We start from the raw sequence: 21,466 nt of genomic DNA on the forward strand, positions 1-21,466 counted from the left end.
TACAGACTGGCCAAAGAGCTACACCAAAGACTAAAACACTTAGAAGAAGACTCATGCCATTCCATCCATTCCTCCAAGAATCCCTGAAGACCATCAAAGACACCAAGATAGAAGAGGATGAAATAATGGTCTCCTTTAATGGAACAGCCCTGTTTTCATCAATCAATATTAACCTAGCCGAGGAAACACTGACTACACTATTAGAAGATCCAAAGACACATACACCAAACACCACCAACTTCATCGGCAAGGACAGCATCATCAAGCTAGTGGACCTATGCCTTACCACCCACATCACCTTCAATAGCAAAACCTACAGACAAACCAATGAAATGCCCATGGGATCTCCGATATCATGATTCTTAGCAGAGACAGAAATGCAGACACTCAAACAAACAGTTCTGCCAACCATCCAACCCAAACTTTGGGTCCGCTACATGGATGAAACCTTTGTCATCACTAAATGAAACTAATTAGAGAAAACCTTCAAGACCATCAGTATAAACTTTACTGGCGTAAAATTCACTAAAGAGGAGGAAAGCAACAACAAACTGACATTCCTAAATGTCACAGTAGAGCAAACAGCCAATTGGGAACTTCAAACCAGCATCTACAGGAAGACAACACATACGGACAAAATATTGAACTACAGAAGCAATCATCCCAACACCCACAAACGAAGCTGCATTAGAACATTATTTCCCTAAGCCACCACACACTGCAGCACAGAGGAACTAGGCAGAGCAGAGGAAAATCACCTACACAGTGTTTTCAAAAAGAATGGGCACCCAATGAACACAGTCTGCTGATTTCTCAGCAACAAGCCCAAACAAGCAGACAAAACATGTTCAGAAACCCTAGCCACTCTCCTCTACATCAAAGGCATCTTGGAAATGACTGCCAGACTACTCAGACCCTTTGGCATCATGGTAGCCCACAAACCCACCAACACACTAAAACATCAGCTAATGGACTTGAAAGACCCTATACAGACAACAAGCAAAACTAATGTCATTTACAAAATACCATGCAAGAACTATAACAAACACTGCTTTGGACAAACAGGCAGAAAACTAGCCACCAGGATACATGAACATCAACTAGCCACAAAACAACATGATCCTCTCTCACTAGTATCCTTACATACAGATAAGGAAAGTCACCACTTCGACTGGGACAACATATCCATCCTAGGATAAGCCAAATAGAGACACGCACAAGAATATGTAGAAGCATGGCATTCCAACCAGTACTCTATCAACAAACACATTGACTTGGATCCTATTTACCATCCACTGAGAAAAAGACCCGGAAATGACATCACTACGGGAAATGATGTCACCATGAGAAATGACGTCACCGACCCAGCAAAATCCAAACATATAAATAGAAAGCAGGAATCATCAACAGTGCTTTGTCCGGAGGCTCACTGAAGATGTTCCTAGTATGGTGACGAAACATCTGAAAATGAACCTTCCTGCTCAGCAAGCAAACCTACATCCAGAACCTCAACCTGAGCTACAAATATTCTCAAAACGCGCCATTTACCTATTCAGCTTGTCGAAATAACCATTCAGCCTCTTTAAACCTTCTCATTCACTCTTTCCAGCACTGATGCTGCGACTGAGCAATCTACAAGGTAAAAACACTGCAGAAATTACCAGGGCTCCTTTAACAGTACCTTGCAAAGCCATGACTATCTAGAAGTCTAAGGGCAGTGGATACGTGGAATAGCATTGCCTGCAAGTTAATTCCAGCTACTCACCAACCTGACTTGAAATATGCTGTTACCATTAAGACATTAAAAAATGGTATTGTGGGTCTATTTACACCAAATGGATTGCAGTGGTTCAAAAAGGCAATTCAACATCATTTCAAGGGCTTTTTGGGAACAGCAATGGTTCCTATTTAAAGAACTTCTGATGTGGGACTCCATCAAAAGCTTTCTGACAATCCAAAACCACAAAGGACACCATTTCTACTGGTTCTTCTTCATCTGTTTCCTAGTAACATTTTCAAAAAGCTTGAGTACATTTGTCAAACACTATTTCCTTTTCATAAATGCATGTTGACTTTGTGTTGCTATTTTCTCAGTGTCCTGTTATTGCATTCTTTGTAATAGACTCTAGCATTTTTTCTACAATGATTTGGGCTAACTTTTTTTTATTCCCTTTTTTCCCTCCTTTTTTTAAATAGTGGAGTGTATTTACAACCTCAAATCTTTTTAGACTGTTCCAGGATGGACTTGTGTTTGGAATATGACAACCAATGCATCTATCTCTGGTCTTTTACTTTCTTAGCATAGGATGGAGATTATCATGCCCTCGGGATTTGGGCTTTCAGTCATACTATTTCTCAGTTACTTATGTGGCACTATTGTTTTAATAATACTAAGCTCCTTCAATTACTCCTTCCTAATAGACCCTTGCTTTTCTACATTGCTGGGACGTAACTTGTGTCCTCTTCTCTGAAGAGAGATCTCAAGAAGTCGTTTAATTGCTCTGCCATTTCCTTATTCTATATGATCATTTCAGACTGTAAGGGAGCCTGCATTTGCTTGTACTAATCTTTTTCTCTTTGCATGCACATCAAAGCTCTTGCCATCTATGTTCATGTTCCTTGTAAGTTTACTAAGTTTTTTTTCCCTACTGAATCAACCTCTTTTGATGAATTCTAAACTACTGTCAGTCCTCGAGCATGCTTTTTTTATTAGTAATTTTATGCAACTTTTCTTTAGATCTGATACTTAATTTCTTTTGTTAGCCATGGTTCGGCCACTTTTCCTGTTCTGTTCATTCCCCTGAAAGCCATGTTTAAGTGCTGCAATGCAGCCATTCATTTCCTAAATATTAACCAATACCTATTCACTGTCTGCTTTTTAATGACATTACCCAGCCTACTGCACCCAACTCAACTGTAATACCTTTATAGTTTCTTTTGTTTAGAATTTAGGACCCAATTTTGAATTGTATGACATCATTTTCTATCCACTGAAGAATTCATTGACATATTGTTGGTTATAATGGGCATGATTTCAAAAAGTGCAGATGACATATGACTTAGCAGTATTATGAACTCCAAATAGGACAGTAATTAGGCTTCAAGAAGATTGTGACTGGTGCAGTGGGCAGAAGCATGCCTGATTAAATTTAATGCAGCGGAATGTGAAGTGATACATTTTGGAAGAATGAGAAGTAATTTAAAGGGAATATTTCTATAGTTTCAGGCAAAGAAGCATTGGCACAAAGTAATGAAAGTAAAAGGGCAATTTGCATAAATGGTTGAACAGGCATGTGGGATTCCTAGCTTTATAAATTGAGGAATGGAGCAAGGAGATCAAGATGACCCATTATTAAACACTCTTTTGCTTTGACTGGAGTATTGTGTTCAGTTCTAGATATTGCAGTTTAGAAAGGTTGTACAGAAAAATTTAAAAGAATACTTCCTGAACTCTGGGACTTCAATTTTAAAGACTGTCAAGAAGCTGGAGTTGTTTTCCTGTGAGAAAGAAGTTTGAAAAAACATTTAATAGTTTAAAACTATGAATACTCTATTCAGAACAGATAGAAAGACTCCCTTTTGCTGGTGAAATAAGATCTAAAGGATAGAGATGTAAGATGCTTGATGCCTAAACAACACATTTCATTCACATAGTGCCTGTCATGTATGACATTCCAAGATATTTCAAAGGAACATTATCAAATAAAGTTTTCTTTGGGGACTGACTAGAAAGTGGAGTTGACATCATAACCAGATAAGCCATCGAGTGACAGAGCAGGCTGAGAAGGCCAAAGAGCTGACTTTTGTTCCCAGATCCTATGTTCCTGCAATAGTGGCCCAATTGCAAAGGTCATTTTCATTTAAATCTGAAAAGGTTGGCGAAAGAGTGCCTCCATTTTGGGACAACCCATTATCACTTACTCACATGTTCTGATATCTCGTTACTGCTTTCAAGCTGGCCCTTTTTTTCCCCGCTTTGAAGCCTGGAGAGTCCTCCTGCTCTCTTTACTTGAGACATGAGTTCACCCACTGACCAGTGATTGGTCATTTTATATAAAATCCCAGATGAGTGACTGTCTCCCTTGGGTTTTGAAACATGCAGCAAAGTTGTCCCCGTCAGGTCCATTTATAGTCTATTTTGTACAATGTATGATGTTGTTTATGTGATTTAGAAAAATAGTGAAATAAATATAGATGGATTGACCTTTTTTCCTGTTACGCTAGCCTTTTTTTTGGCCACTATTTCATGTTTCCCTGTTATTTCCTCCCCCCTCCTAGATCCTTACATAGATAGGTACAGTGCCATGAATGGACAATGTTTGAAATTTGTTTTTGAAGAACTGAAATTATAAATTGGATAAACATATATTGTCTGTATCTTGGGTCAGTTTGATTTTTGTTTGTAAATCTGTTTGGGTAAACTGCAAGGTTACATAATCTTCAGAGTGATTGGGGGGGCTGTGTTAGATTTTGGGAGGTTGTGACTATAGTTATCAAAATATAGGAGTTGACTATTTATAGAAGTTATCAACTATTTTAATAAACGAGTTAAACAGCGCTTTAGATATGATACAATAGTTAAGTTGACTTGGAAGAGTGCACAACCTGTGACAATTGAGAATGATTCATTGATGAACTGACAGTTGGCACATAGTTTGTTGATTTCAATGAAATTGTGAAGGCAGCAATTTGCTCATTAGCTGAATTGTTAGGGAACACTACCCTGGGACTTCCTTCATTCTCTTCTGGTTCATCTATCTGAAGAAGGCAATTCCTGATGAGAACTTCCACCTGCAAGTATTGTGAAACGGGCACTGCCCTGTATCCCTGAGTACTAGTTGATGTAGCCTATTTCTAGGAGCTGTTCTCTTGTACCATATCAATTTCCCAATTAATTCCTTCTAGCTAATGACCAAAAGAAAGCTATTCATAACACCAGGATGTCTGTTGTCTCCTTGTCGACCTTCATATGAAGATTACTGTCATTCCTTCTAAGACTCAGGTAGTTTTTATTTTCCCAAATGCTGCATTGGTAATAGGATATGTCTAGTGCCATATAGGTAAAGGTAAAGTCGTCATAGGCACCGAGAATTCAGAGATTGAGAGAGCTAACTGATGGTAAGTTTTTAACCTGAGCGTCATCATGCCATGGGTGAGAGGTGACGTTGAGAAGGCTGGGTCTTCACAGTAATCTCAGACAGTATGAGAATTGAAACCATGCTGTTGGCATCACTCTGCATTTCAAATGAGCTATCCAACCAACTGGGCTAAACAACTCTCATTGCAATTAAAGATTTTTTAATGTAAATTCAATGGCACGTTGTACTCTTGGTGATACTGGCCATTAAAGCTAGTTACATTGTACACCAGTTAAACTTGCTACACAGGAAATATTAGAAAATTCAGTTTCAAAGGGACTCCAATTTCCAACTGACATTGTATTCTGTTTAATGCCTGCAATAAAAAAAATCATTCAGACAGTACAATTAATATTAATGTTGTATAATACTCTGAGGTGCTTCAAAGGAGCATAATCAGATGAATTTTGGTATGAAACTAGATAGGGACATTAGAACAGAAGACAAAAAAGTTTTTAGGTGAGAAGAAAGGTAGGGTTGGAGAGATTTAGATGTAGAAATCCACACCTTGAGGCCTCAGGAGCTGAAGGACTAATTGGCAATGGAGGAAGTTAGAAATAAGTGATGCACATGAGGCCTGATTCAGAAGAATGCAAACATCTCCAATACCTGTCTCGCTGGCACAGGTTTCAAATAATAGGAAGGACAAAGCATTAGTGGACCTGAACACAAGTTTGGAAATTTAAAATTCCAGGCATTGATCGGTGGAACCAAAGGTGATAGATATTTATGACGATGCATATCAGGACATAGGCAACAGCAGTTGGATGAGGTAAAGTTTACAAAGTGTGAAAGATATCAGACAATTCAAAAATGTACTCAAACAGTCAAGTCTCCAGGTAAATAATATGGTGAGAGTATCAGCAGCAGATGGGCTTAGGTAGGGGTGGAGTTGAGCATTATTTTGGAAGTCCAAGTTGGCAGCTATTGTGATCAAATGTGAGGCTTGGTTCAAGGTCATATTGCATACAGAGGTTGGAAGCAGTCTAATTCAACCTTAAAAACTGTTTGTGGAGAGGGATGGAGTTGGAAGTCAAAGAATCCATGGACTTCGCAAGTTTATGGTTGAGGCAAAATACAATGCATCCAGGCTTTCCAATTAATTTATTTCCTTATTGCAATCTTTTGAATGACAGACAGAATTGTGTGAAGATGCTTTGGAGACAGCAGGTCGGGTGGAAGGGCTATCAATGGATGTTTCAATGTATTCCTGTATGCAAATTCAAGATGAGAGAAACCAGAAGGGCAAGTACCATCATAGCCTACATCTGCTGAAGCCATTTCGTAACACCTCCAAGTGAGTACCTCTCAGTAGTACAAACTTAACATAATTGATCCTTTTTAAAATATATACTAAGTGTATCTATGATTGTTCATATCCTTCTATGTCTTTGTAATTCAGCAGTGTACTTTTTGGATTTTGAATCTTACATCTTTGAGATTTTTGTAATTCAGTTTGATATGCAATAGAATTGGAGAGAAAATTGCAATCTTGTAAAGATATTCATTTTCATTTAAGTTCTTTTTGAACACCTGTTAGTACTTCTCAAAATTTTCTATGCAAACGTATTTTAATCACCCTATTTAGAGATGTTATTACACACCTCTGAAGCAGGTAGGACTTGAACTCAGGCCTCCTGGCTCAGCAGTAGTGACACTACCACTGTACTGCAAATGCCCAACCATTTCATTTGGCAAGAAACTTCATTCAACATACTAATTACATGTAGGTGTTATGGTAATGTCAATGGTGTCATGGTCCAGATACCCCGGTGATATTCTAGGGACCTGGATTCTATTCTCTCAATTTAAATTGTGAAATTTAAATTCAAGAAAATCTAGAATTAAAGTTCTAATGATGACCATGAAACCATTGTTGCTTGGCAAAAAAGTCCATTAGTAAACCCTAGGGGAAGGAAAACTGCTGTCCTTACCTAGTCTGGCCAACATGGCATCCTAACTTCCCTCTGAAATGGCTGAGCAAGCTATTGAATTACTTTAAAACAAGTATTGAAACCAGACATACCACCTGCCATAAATGTAAGCACAAAAACAACAATGACAGACTCCAAAACAAAACAAAGAACTGCGGATGCTGGAAATCAAACAAAAACAAAGTGCTGGAGAAACTCAGCAGGTCTGGCAGCACCTTTGGAGAGAAATCAAAGTTAACATTAAGTGACCCTTCTTTAGAATGTCGAACCCAAAACATTTCTCCAGTAATTTCTGTTTTTGTTTTTGTGACCATGCAAAGTCCTCCTTGCAGTCATCCAGCCGCTGCCAAATTTAGTAAAACTGTCTTGCAGACTAGGCAAACAACAACCTGACATAGTCATGCTCACATAATCATGTCTGATAATGAAGCAGATGTCTCTATCATCATTTCTTGATGCCCTTTCTACCGGCAGGACAGACCCTGCAAAGATGGTGGCACAGTGATATATATCAAGTGGAGTTGCCCTGAGAGTTCTCAACATTGGCATAGAGTTTAAGAGCAGAGAGATTATGCTGGAACTGTATAAAATATTTGTTAGTCCAAAGCTAAAGTATTGTGTGTAGTTCTGGAATCCACATTGCAGGAGGGATGTAATAGCATTGGAGAGGGTGCAGAGGAGACTGGCAAGGGTGTTGCCTGGACTGGAGAGTTTCAGTTATGAAGATAGATTGGACACACTGGAGTTCCTCTCCTTAGAGCAGCAGAAATGAGGGGAGATGTGATAAAGATATATAAAATTACAAGGGACAAAGATAGGTAGACAGGAGGAAACCTATCCTGTGATGAGCAATCAATGACTAGGGGACATTGACTCAAAGTAAGGGGCAGAAGGTTTAGAGAAGATGTGAGGAATAACATTTTCATCCAGAGGGTGGTGGGAAACTGAAACTCACTGCCTGTAAGGGTGGTAGAGGTAGAAGCTCTCATACCATTTAAGAAGCATTTATATGTGTACTTACACTGCCAAAGTATATAAGGCTATGGAAATCAGGATTAAAATAGTTAGGTTGTGTTTTTAATCAGATCAGAACAATGCTCTGAAGGGCTTTCCTGTGCTTTCAATTTCTATGACTTCAAATTCTGTGAAGTTTCATGGCATCTGGTTAAAAACTGGGTAAAGAAACCTCCTGTTGATTACCACAATTACCGTCTCCTACTTCAGTCGATGAATCAATACTCTCCGTGTTGAACACCAACTACAGAACATAAATGCTTGACTTGATTTGTGGCAGAAGATGAGAAAATATACTTGGCCTCATCTTCACCAATCTGACCAATACATCCAAAGTGCTAAGTGGAACAGGTTGAGCAGCTCAAAGTGGGCTATCCATAAGGCACTGCATGCCATAAGTAGCAGCAGAATTGTATTCCAGTACAGTCTTTAAATTAATCTCATGTCTTGGCATATCCTTCACTTAACCATTTGAGCTCGAGAATCAATGTAGTAAAGCATAGCACTATCTAAAAAATGGAGTGCTAGTTTAACAAAACTATTTCCAAGAACGACAAGCATGCCAATCAGCATGAGTGGCATTGTGTAGACAGCTCAATCCCACAATCAACTGATCATATCAAGGCTTTGCAGTCCTAAGACGACCAGTTGAATCTGCAAGAGTTGACATATTGGTACACGGAAAGTTAGTTAGCTATAGTGAGAGCTTGAGTTAGTTTAAGATTATTCTGCTAATACCTTGTTACAAGCACGATGCGTTGAATGATCTCATTTTGTGCTGTAAATCTTTTGGCACACAATGGGGACACCTTGTTCTGTTTCACATTGAGTTTTCAAATACTTAACAGTCTTTTGAGCCATTGAAACAGCCAGACAGTTTCATCTGAAGATCAAGAAGGAACAGTTTGCAAAAGGGTAACAGAGTCAGATGGATGCATCCTTTTATTTGTTTCTATTGACATAGTCTACTTTTCATACATATATATAGACAGCAGCATCCTGTGGACAATGCCGGTTTCTTCTCATTCATGACCTTCAGTTGGTTGACATCTTTGGCCTTCACAGCTTATAAAAAAGGGGAACTTCTCCTTGAAGATGTATGGCCTCTGTCGAAGTATGAATCTTCTGAAGTCAATGGTCGAAGGTATGTGTATGATATCCTGAATATCACTGGAATTCACTCCATTTTTAAATCCTACAGTGCTACATTTTTAATGTATTCATGTGTGATCCTTTATAGATATGAAATGTTGCTATTTTAATGTGGCAGAAAACTTGATCTATTTTGTATTTGAACTGTACTGATCTTTGCATGTTTGGATTTGTATTTAACATTGTCTATCCTTCCACTTTGATATTGCACAACACAAAATTTATATTCTCCACTACTCATGGACAATTTCATATGTTGAATCCTTGCATAGCCAGGAAAGACTTAAAGCTTGCATGTATATCAAGATGTTAATCTGTGTTCTCAACTTCATTCTATGATGTCCAATCACAAAATACTTGATCTAGAAACTTTTTATCTCAAAATATAATGCATTTATTCCTGCACTATACAATTAACAAAATATCGCAAAAGAATCTCAAATTACAGACGATGAATTGCTTGAGTAGGATGGTTTTGTAATTTGGAGTAAAATATTGGATTATTTATTACATATGTATGGTCTCATTTGCTTTTCTCATTTACATTACACGAGATTTGAACATGTCACTTAGGTTGACGGTTGTGTGTAGTGCTGATAGAACATTGTATTGTTAAAAGTGCCATTTTAGATTCTTTAACTTTATTTTGGAAGAAGTGTAGGAAGTTTACCTATCCTGAATAACAATCATCTGTCAACCAACATCATCTTTTCATAAGTTGTATTTTATTTGCTAGGTATGGAATTTTACTATCTACTTACTGTCTGAGGTGTTTTGCAGAATCCTCAAGGTTTTGGTTTTGCCTGTATCCCATATTTCCCATTTCATACACTGCTCAACATTCACTGGCATTTTTATGACTGCTCACAGAATTTTGTTTTGCCTGTTAAATTGTTGTTTTTGTAGATACTGTTTCTTGTACATAGTACAAGCATTAATCAGGAAAATTTATTTTTGGTATGTTAGCATTAGTGAAATGTTCACTGTATTAACAGCTCATTAAATCTTTAGTTTGTGTTAAGAAAAGAAGTGAGGTTGCTGTGACTTGAGCTTACGTTCTGCGATGTTAAGTTCACTATAGGACATGAAATGAGATAACTGAAAATTACTAATAGAAGAGGATTAAGATAACTCAGGAATAGTTGTTTGAAACTAGTGATTAAAACAGTTGAATTAAGAGCACAAAATAGAACTCCAGTGACATCAAAGGATTGAATAGTCAGGAAATGAAAAATAAATTTGTCAATATCCATAAAATATTAGTATTTTGCACATAAAGTTGAGATCCTCCTTATGCTTTGGGTTATTTCATAGTTCGCTTGCACATTCTAGAAACTGCCCAATATTCATTTCCCCTGAAATCAACAGAATGCAAACAAGGTGGTTCCTACCAGGTGAATGATCTCTCCTGCTGGTGTATGCACCAAGCAATAATAGCTGTCCCTCTATTCCTTACCAAATATTGTGTATCTGTTGCCCATGTGACATATTTTCAGTCAAGTTTTTTTTGCAATATGCTGAGCTCTGGGCAATAAGAACCAATGATTGCTTATATACTGTACCAAAGGATCTGAACTTTAAAGTGCCACTTTAAAGAACTGATGACTGTTGGAATGAGTTTGTAGGCTATGGGCTACAAATTCAATTGCATAACACAATCTGAAAATATTCTGTGGCTACTTAGCCCTTGGATTTATATAAATGATAAGCCCTGAAATCATATAAGCTTATAGTGTAAAAGTCCTCAAAATGTAGACTTTAATTTCAACATCATTAAATTGTTGTGGAAGATTATTTTGAAACTTGACTGCCTTATAATGTTTACAGACATCACCAGAAATCAGATGTGCTGAGATCACATTTCATGTTTTTTTTAACCTTTTTGGGAACTGAATTATTTTCTTTTCACTCAGTAGACATGCAGCTTTGCCATGTTAAAGACTGAAAAGCATTTTCTTAAAATTCATTTCTCCAACCCTCATATTCTGCCCATACTTTCTGCAGATTAGAGCGACTATGGCAAATAGAATTGAAAGAACGTGGCCGGGATGATGCCTCATTGAACACGGTGATTTGGAGATTCTGCCAGACACGGCTGGTTATCGCTATGATCTCTTTGATGGTTACAATGGTGGCTGGCTTCTGTGGACCAGTAAGTTATCTTGGCACTTTTGCAAGTTTAATACCTTTTATACATTCGTTTTTGGGCAAGGAAAAGAGAGAAGAGTAGTTTTTATATTGGTGGTATGGCCATATAATGGTCATTCTCTCACTTCCTTGACCACTCTTTCTTCAAATTAATTCCTTCTGGACTACAGTAAGTTGTTAATCGCATGTCAACCTGTATTGAAGAGGAAGGTTGCTGGAGATGGATGGAAAGCATGAAGGTAAAACCACTATCTGGAATTTTTTTTGATTTGCACTGTATCTCTGTATGCCAGTTTTAGAGCTAAAGGCAAGTATTACTGGAACCGCTAATTCATTTCATATTTTAAACTAATACTAAACTTCACATGAAAGGAGCAAGACAGGTAACCACATGTGAATTGAACTAGTATAGCAGACCAGTAATGTTGATCTAATTTATAACTTGATAAGTATTTTACTTCCTATGGCAGGGGTATTGCTTTTGGAGTATTTTGAGTAAGGATTTACTCCAGCATCAGTCAGATTCATCGGTAAACCTCCAAGAACATCAAATTTTTAACTTCCTTAAAATTCAAACTGTAATCATTTTTAATGCAGTATGTGGAAAATTTGTCTGGAGCAAGACAAGTAAATACTGCAGAAACAAAAATGAACAGCTACTAATGTTTGAAATAAGGGGAAATGATTTAAGGGAAAGAATGTATAATTGAGTTTGCATATTTTACCTGAACAATGTGAATGTTTGTATGTGTGTGCGCATGTTTGTGTGTCTGTGTGTGTACATTTCCTTGAACTGAATCTTCTAACCATGTTGTTTTTGCTCTGGAAGGACATCTTTAAAGTTCTGTGGAAAAGGAATCTCCTCCTGCAGAAAGCTGCTCTCTCCAGAAATGTGTAGTACAGTATGTATGAATTTTACTGGGATGGGGAAGGTGGAGGCTGGAAAATAAAACAAGAGTAATTGGCTGAGTTTTGGTGTTTGGAGAATTTAATTGGATAGTCCTTCTGGTTAAGCAACTAGTTTTCTTTGGAAAAGAATAACAACTGGAAAGGGCTTCAGGGTAGTTTTTGTTAGGAATGCAGTGGAACAGTAGTCAAGTGTCAGCAATGCTAAAAAATTAAAAGCAAGATTTAAGGAAGTGCCTTAGTTTGGCTTATTATTCTCGCATGTAGCATAGAGTTATGAGTGAAAACTTTGGTTATTGTGAGTAAGGCAGTCTTTTTTTTGGGCCAAATAATTTCATTTTTAAAGGCAAATCAGAACTTTATTATGACTCTAAAAACTAATTTAAAGCACTTGTTTTAAGATCTGTGCAGTATGCAAACTATAAACTTTGATTTGGGAAACTAATTGAAGTATAGTTTAATATAGTTGCAATGTATAGTATACTTAGTATATTATCTGAAACCAAGTAGAAGCCTAATAAATTAATGCAATGAATTTCTTAGGAGAAGAAGTGAAATATTGAGAAAAGCTTTAAAAGATAATTCACAAGATTTCTGCCCACTCAGCAAACCTTTTTGAAATTGCAATTGTAAGAAATTGTTGTTAGTTGTTCTGAAATTGAATATGGTTTCCTATTAAAATAAGAGCAGTTGTTTGAGAAGTTACAATTTTAGATTGCATGTTCAGCTACTTCTTTTAAAAATTCTACTTAGATATTCTACAATAACTTAGTGTAGGCTGTCAATATATTGTTTGTATCCAGAAGAGTAGTAACTCATCTATTATTATGAGATTGGCTTGGAGATATCATTGTCTAATTAACATTTTGTTTCTATTTAAAGATTTTGCATTTTTGAAAGTCAGGTTCTGAAACAAGTTGTTTGATACATTATGTCTCTGCTTTTGGCTCTGCTAATTTAAAATGCTCTCTAATTGCACAAACATTTACTGTGATTATAAATAGTAAATGTTAATTGAAATATTTGATCACTGTAGAACTTTGCGGAACAATGTACTAAACAAATTTGATTATTTCTAATTTCCTAATGTTTGAGAGCTACAATGCATTGACGAGTGAAACTTATACCTGGCAGCAAGAAAAGGCCATTTGGCTCCTTTAGCCTGCGAGCCATTCAACTAGATCATAGCTGTTCTTCTACCTCAATGCTATTTTCCCATTATTTGCTAATATCCCTTGATGTCCTGAAAATCAATAATTCAATTGATCTTTACCAATGAACATTGCAGATTGTCCAGATTAGCAAGTGCTTGTGCATATCATATGCAGTGACACCCAAAGAAAGTTTTGTTTTGCATCTGGTTTGCTTTACATTCTATTTAAATCACATTCAAAGGGAGATTTTGATTAGCAGTTCAATGTTGATGTACTGTGTTTTAGGAAGGTGAATTGGTTTGCTGTTGTGCATCTCCTAATGTCTGAACGGATCTATAAGTATTTGGAGATGCCCCAAAGTAATTTGGCCTGTTGTGGACACGGAGGAAAGCCATGTTACTAGAAATGAAGGGTAGATTTTTAAAACTTAGAGGATCATTGCTAGTGTGATTACAGCTTATGAAAATCTTCAATTTCGACTACAGCTGAATTTTAAGTTCAATGGAATTTTGATGCTACCACCAAACCTTTTTGTAAATAATGCATGGAGTTTTGCAATTCATCAAGGTTAATTTAAGAAAACTAATTTTATTGGCTTTCTGAACTATTTTTATAATTGCTCAGAATTCTTTGAGGGCAGTTTCAATGTTCTGAAGAACTGGTTGGTTTCAACAGCCAGTTTGAATTAAAGTATTGAAAAGAGAGAAAAATATTGTAATTTTATACTCATTGATATGGTATCTCCAACAACTTCCTAATACTGTGTAAAATTGAAACAGCAAGTACATTTTGAAATACGAGAAGAGCTTTCGTGCATTTCCCTATAGAGTTTAAATTATTGAAAACATTACGGGACGTGACAACCGATCTATTGACACTCACTCTGGCTGCAATAACACTGCTGTGTTTATTTTACTCCACTATTCTCAGATCAAGAATGACATCACTAGTCATCGCTGTGGAAATTTAACGATGGGAATATGGCCATTTTCCTGTCATACTCAAATCCACTACACATCAGTGTTATTGAGTTAAATAATAGGCAAGGCTGATTACCTTGCCATTTGTTGAAGAGAAATTGTGCACATGTAAACGTCCTTCACTATGAAAAAAATATGTGAACCCTGTTTGTGCATTAACAATTTATTTAGTTATTATACAAAAAAAGTATTTTTATGTTGTTACAATTTCAAACTCTTGTACAGGACCTCAGGTCAATTAATAGGAATATTGAAAGTGTTCTAAAAAATATTTGTCAACACACTGGTGCTGCACAGTATTGTTGTAGGTAGACATTAGCAGCAGTCAAAATAAAGTGGAATGGCTGACACATCAGCTACAGAAATGCTTCTGTGCTCTCAAAAACGTAAAATGGCAGTCTTTCTTGAATGTATTACTCCCCATTCTTACATTTCATGGAATATGGGTCTCCCCTTAATGACTCCACACTGAACTGAAGGCACAAATTAAGTAATTCAATGGTGCTTAAATGGAGGAGCAGCACCAAACAACCCTGTGAGGAGGGGCTACTCCAGCCAGAAAGTCTATTTCTCAAACTGTTGCTTCAACTCCTGAAATAACAGGCATCCTGAGGAGCTGAAGTAGCAGCACAGGAGGATGGTGGTGGTTCCAATAAAACAGGTGGAAGAGCGAGAGAGGAAAGAAGATTGATTTTCACAATTTTTAAAAAAGAAATTGTATTTTTTTTTCCAACACCCTCTTTAGGTCCTGTTTCTGCTGGAATAATAATCAGAAAAGAAAGTTAATCTTTTCAGTAGTTCACTTCCTCTTTTATGTCTTTCTAATAAATTGTTTCAGGGATAAAGTTTAAATGAGAGAGATATGGGCTAAAGGAAGAAAACCTATTGAGGGGGAAATCCATTTTATTTTCTATACTCCTTAGATTTTTCCTTTAATGTATAGAAGTGTCTGCATGCAATCTTTTCTTGGTTATCAATTTCTATAACCTTTTCAAAAAGTTTTGATAGTTGACAAATGTAGGAGTCCAGTTGATCCAGAGGAGTCTGACATTCTAGGCATTGAGTCTTTAATCGCAGCAACTGGAGGAGGGACAGTGGGTGAGTGAGGTGGGGTTGTGCTAGATCAAGAAAAACTGTTTAATCATTGTTAATTATTGACTACTTGCCCAGCGCCAAATCTTGTTGGTTTAATATTGTTTAATGGAGGCTTGGAGAGAGTTTGCAAATTCCAGCTTTGCAAACAGTTTTTGATTTCTAATTTAAATATTTAGACCTCAGAATCTGTAAAAGTCAAAAATAGTCCCTGAGAAAATCTGGGATGTGAACATTTGAATCTCCTGGGGATTAAGAATTGTTTTTGTTTGAATGCGTAAGTCGGACAGCTAAGTTTTTTTTTAATGTTGTTTTTTGAAATGCAGTAATCTGCCAAACAACATTTTTTTATTCATCCACCTGATGTCCACATTGCCAGTGAAGCCACCATTTATTGATCAACCCTCAAATGTATGCAGAAGGTGAAAGGTTAAAAAATGATTGACTTTTGAGTGTATCCCAGAAAATAGATCAGAATGGGACCATGTTAGCGCTGGGTTCTGGCAAGAGATTTCATTCTGTCAAAACTGCCTGGTGGTTACATGGTCACCATTACTGATGTTAGTTTCTTCTTAAAGTTCCAGATTTAGTTAATTTACTTTAAATTCTTTAACTGCCGTGGTTTTGAACTCAGTCTATGGATCATTAATCCAGACCTCAGATTTCCAGTCTATTAACATTAGTATTGTGTTACCATTTCCAATTTTCATATAATTTCAGCTGTGATGGTGACATTTTCGGCCATAAACAATTAATCTATCAGTTAAGAGAGACAAGTTTTTAACGTTTGCCCTTTGTTGTTAGCATACAGCTGGACCTTTCTCTCCCGGCATTAGAGAAAATCGCCCCAGTGGGAAAAGTTCTGTAATTTCTGAATCATATGTTGCTGACCATTTGTACAATTTAGATTTCTTCTCAAGCTGATAACATAGGCATATTGCTTTGTTGCATACAGCAACCCAGTTCTAGAATATTGAAGTTCTAGAATAAGGAAGTCTTTCTGCAACTAAGCAGAGATTTAGTAAGATCACTGTACATAGTTTTGGCTCCATATTTAAGAGAGAATATACTGGCTATGCAGTGAAGTTAAACATGATTGAATAGTTGAAGAAGAATGTCTTCATTCAAAGACATGAATTTTAGAATTCTCCACTTTATATGGTTGAGAATGCTCCATCACTGAATATTTTAAAGCCTGAGGTAGACACGTTTTTAGACTTGCTCTGAATTAAGTAATAATTAGCAGAGAGTGGGAAAGTGGAGTTGAGGCCAAAGATCATGTATGATCTTACTCAATAGCAAATAGGCTTGAGGAGGCATATGGTCTACTGCTCCTATTTGTCATATTCTTATATACTTTTTCCATTTTGACCAGGATTTATACCTTTCAACTTGTAGGGAATGGGTCCTTTATGAATTTATTTGTTTGGTCTTTCCTGTTGCAACTAATTTTGTTTTGTGAATCAGCGTTTGCTTTGTATTGCATATGGAATTGGAAATGTATGGAAGGTGGAGGAAAATCTCTTGTTATTTCAAAACAAAATTGCTAAGTCTGTCTTTCTGGTGAATACAAAAATAGTTGCAATTGTGAAATCCTGTTTGTAAAACAAAACCTTTCCAGATACCTTTAGATCTTGGGATTATTTTTATCAGTGTACAACCTAGGATAATTGACTACACATGAAAGGATTTGAAATATTAATTGCATTTCTGCTACTCAGGGTTCTCTGTAAATATTATTTATTTACAAATCAAGGGTCTCTGTAGTGAAATGCACAACAGAAGCTATTCTTAGAATTCACAGGATTGCCATTTAAAGGTGCTTTTGGATGAAATGAAAAATCATATGGAAATGGTCACCATGCTCTAAGGTAAGGTAGCGATTACAAATAGTAACCAGTTCGGTGCCATTTAAAGTAACCCAGCCAGCTCCTTAATTTTATTAAGTTTTGTTAGACTAGCAATTGCTTCCAGGCTTTAATATTCATTAGAAACGAGCATCCAATGGAAGAAATTTTTCGTGGAAGAAGAGAAACTTGACAAATTTGCCTGATCCTAAATTACAAATTTATTTATGTCAATCACAATATTTTAAAGGGAATAATAAAGAAAGTAGAGTAATTTTGAAAAAAAGAATGACTGTCCTGAATTTTATATTCAAATGATCCATTGCATGCTGCTTTTATATGCATTTTGTCTGTAAGTGTTTTTCTTAACCTTTTTTTTTAATATGGCAAGCATCCCATTTCTCGATTCAGGATCAGGCTTGTACAATACATGCCAACAACAATGATAAGCTGGTTCCATTTAAAGCTTGAGATGAAGACTCTTCTGAAAAAGTGCAGTTATTTTCTGCCTCTACAGTATTGTTTTGTACAATCTGAGCATTGCAACAAGGGTGCATTGCTCTTTTCATGTCTTAACTCAATTGTTATTTACAGCTGCAAAGGTGTGATATTGAATGGTTACAAATGTAATCTTGTGACATTCCACTGGAATTTACACTTACAGAAATATTTATATAATCTGAATAAAACATAACTGGAGAGTTGGCAAGAACAGCCATTTTGAATTTGACTTGGTGTTAAATGCAGTTGATCAGGAAGTGGACAGTTGTTTTCATGTGGTGAATCATCGCTGAAAAGAATAACATGATCCGATTAGCTACACATTGAAAATGAGATGAGTGATTCAGCATTACAGCAACTTTCTAACTAGGGCTTGATCCTCTTCTGGGCTTAACTACGAAAGAATTGCTGGAACTGCAGTTAATATTTAATTTGCAAATTGGCACAGTTTATTAAGCTAGTATATTTGATTTGTAAATGAGACTGCTTGAACTGATGGACTGTAAAATAATTTCTGTGATTTCTTCAAAGCTGTTTTCATGCCTTTTTGGATTGTTACAAAGAAAGTTTATTTTAAATTATCATGGACCAGAGCTCAGAATTCTGATGTTTGGATACATAGTGGTGTACGCTTTCTGACTTGCTGTACATTGCAGTTTTGTTTTAAACGAGACCTTGTATAAATCAGACAGATGTTTGACATTTTAAATTTCTGCTGTAGATGTTGTCTGAAAGTAATGAATCATTATTCAAATTGAACTATTCCTGTTTGAAAATGTGTATTTTGGTTCTAAATGTCAAGTTGATTCTATAGTTTTTGTATGTTCAAAAATTTACTCTGAAGGACAATGAATGTCATCTGTTATTAATGTACAAATTAATTTGTACTGAAGCAAGTTAGTAACAAGGGCTGAAGGAGCAGATTTCTACTTGCATGAAGTGTGGGTAATTTGACTTGAGCAGGGTAATGGTGGGTTTGGGATTGCTATACAGCATACATATGAACAGATACATTAAGAACAAAAGTATTCCCCAATTCAATAAGATCATAGTTTATCTGTTTGTATTTGGAATTAAGCATTCCCATCTACCTCCTTTGATTCCCTTGCCTTACAGAATTTATCTACCAACTCCTTAAAAATACTCAGTGACTCTGCCTCTATTGTTTTCTGAGGCAGAGTGTTTAAAAGTTGCACAACCTGCTGATAAATTATAATTCTCATCTCTGTTCGCTGACCCTAATTTTTAAGGAGAGCTATCTATTCTGGACTTAGCCACAAGAGGAAACCTGTCAAGATCATTTAGGATCTTGAATACTTCCGTCATGTCAACTTTCTAAACTTGTGTAAACCAGTCTTTACTAATAAGACAGTGCAGTTATTCTAGATATCAATCCAGTAAACTTCCTCAGAACTGTTCCAGTGCATTTATATCCTTACTTAAATAAGCAGATCAATACTGATCACAGTATTCAGGATGTGGTCTCACCAATGCCCTGTATAACTGACTTAGAAGCATCCTTGCTTTAAAGTTTAATTCCTGTCATAATAAAGGCTAGCTTTCTATTAACCTTCTTAATCACTTGCTGTACCAGCACACCAACTCTTTGCGATTCATGCATCAGAATACTTAGATCCTTCAGCACCCTAGAATTCTGTGCTTGTTTCAATTTGCCCTGCTTCCTCATTTCTCCTGCAAAGTAAGCAACCACACATCCTCCCACCGCACACTCCATCTGCCAGACCCCAACCACTCATTCACCACATCCATCTGCAGCCTTCCTCTGCCCACATTTGTCCTCTCTAGAATTTGTTCTGTTCCCATATTTAAATACATCAGCAATTGTAACAATAGCAGAAGAAATGAGATAGCTGCAATAACAGCAGCTGCTATTCCAGGTATATGGAAATCACCTGCCAAAATCCTGTTTAATTGGGTGAACTTGTTGAAGTCAGTACTGAGCTTCACCTTTTAATTTCTGCCATAATCTTTGCCATCTGCTAGTTAATGATATGAAGAACTATGCAGCTTGTAAAAATGCTTATGTATTATTATTCATAATAAATTAGCCCAGTAAACCCTTGTTGAAATGAACAGAATTACAGGTGAATTCAGAGGGATAGCAGCATTGTTTAGTAGGAGCAACAATTGCAAGCTGCTTGTTGCTGCCTCAGTAAATTGTGCACATGATGAAATGTGGCTGCCTGCAGTTCTTGTTTGCAAAAATCATGATTTAGTAGAAGACATTAAAAATGTTATGATTTAGCAGCAAGAGCATTGTTTAAACAGTTTTTCTCTCTAAACCTTAAATATCCAGGACTTATTAATCAGAAAAAAAATTCCTCTTGACTTATTTCAAGAGGAAATAATTCAAAATAAGCCACTGTAAAATACCTTCATACTGTACTATTCTTTTTTAAAAATAATGGATCTGCATCATACCTCTGCCTCCACTTATTACTCTTTCTATACAGTTTTTTTTATCTACTACACCCCAATTTCCTTTTTCACTGTAACTGGAAGTATTGAATGCATGGATCACAATAAGGGATAACTTTATCAAATGTGTTGGAATAAATAGAATATTTAAAATGATTTGGATTTGAATGAAAATTACCGTTTATTTTGTGTGCAATCCTTGCAAGTAATTGGCTTTACATTCTCAATAAGAGTTTTATTTATTCAAAATGGTGATGCATTACCTGAATCTAATTCTTAACTTGACACAATTTGAGAAAATTCTGTTTTGATTGCCTATTTTTCAGAATCTGTATCTTGCAGTGAACTCCGTACCGGATTTACTGATTTCTCCCTCCTAAAAAGAAAAATGACATACATGCACGCTGTTATGTAAATATAGATTGGAAGTGGAATAGTGTAGATATCCTGAGACATCCACTTTTCCATAAAATCCTTTTTGTAAGAGCTGATTATCTTGGTAATTTACTTTGTTACATCAATTGTACATTAGTCATATTGGGAGTTTGATGTATATTTAGAGACTATTGGTTTTAGTTGCACAGAATTTTCTTACGATGACCAATACATGGCAATTGAGTGTGTAATTGATGCATCCAATTTTTGCATTGACGTTTTGTATTTATGTGTGGACTTCTATTAAAGATGTTTGTTGTCTTTTTTATATATATATTTATATATTATACATATAGTGAAAATCATTGAAATTCTAATAAAATTGTCCCCCATGATGTGAGTTGACTTCATGATCTAATAAAGTTGCCATTCTTGTGGTTTCCACTTCCTCCTTCAAGTCATGCGTCTGCATATTCACACTGTTGACATCGGTACCGTAGATTTATGTGGGAGGTAAGTATTTTCACTTAGGTAAAACAATAACCAAGATTAATTCTAATGTAAACATCTCAGCTATTATTAAGTATGATTAAACTTGCATTGTTTACTTTCAGGAGTGTTTTACAAACTCTGCCACTTCATTCTTCAGTCAACTGTAGGTACATTGACAGAATGTTGTCATAGAATATGGTAAAATAAGCAATGCAAAATTCTGTACATATATTCAATCCTTTTTAAAAATCTGCAAACATTTACAATACTTTTTCATTTTCACACCAGAATTTT

The 21,466-nt window shown here is 36.1% G+C and overlaps 1 protein-coding gene across 5 annotated transcripts in view; it reads left to right on the forward strand.

Annotated features, from left to right (window-relative positions):
* Positions 1 to 21,466, forward strand: part of LOC122556015 (multidrug resistance-associated protein 5-like) — a 140,793-nt gene that overhangs the window by 15,705 nt on the left and 103,622 nt on the right. For 4 of the 5 annotated variants that reach the window (XM_043702368.1, XM_043702371.1, XM_043702370.1 and 1 more), the window contains exons 3-5: positions 6,275 to 6,435; positions 9,075 to 9,230; positions 11,243 to 11,390. In XM_043702368.1, coding sequence (XP_043558303.1) covers positions 6,275 to 6,435; positions 9,075 to 9,230; positions 11,243 to 11,390 — 465 coding nt within the window. Of the gene's footprint in view, positions 1 to 6,274; positions 6,436 to 9,074; positions 9,231 to 11,242; positions 11,391 to 11,468; positions 21,336 to 21,466 lie in introns of those variants that run through there. The other variant, XM_043702372.1, reaches the window with a different exon arrangement.

This window comes from Chiloscyllium plagiosum, chromosome 13, assembly GCF_004010195.1.
Source record: "Chiloscyllium plagiosum isolate BGI_BamShark_2017 chromosome 13, ASM401019v2, whole genome shotgun sequence".
NCBI classification, from domain to species: Eukaryota; Metazoa; Chordata; class Chondrichthyes; order Orectolobiformes; family Hemiscylliidae; genus Chiloscyllium; species Chiloscyllium plagiosum.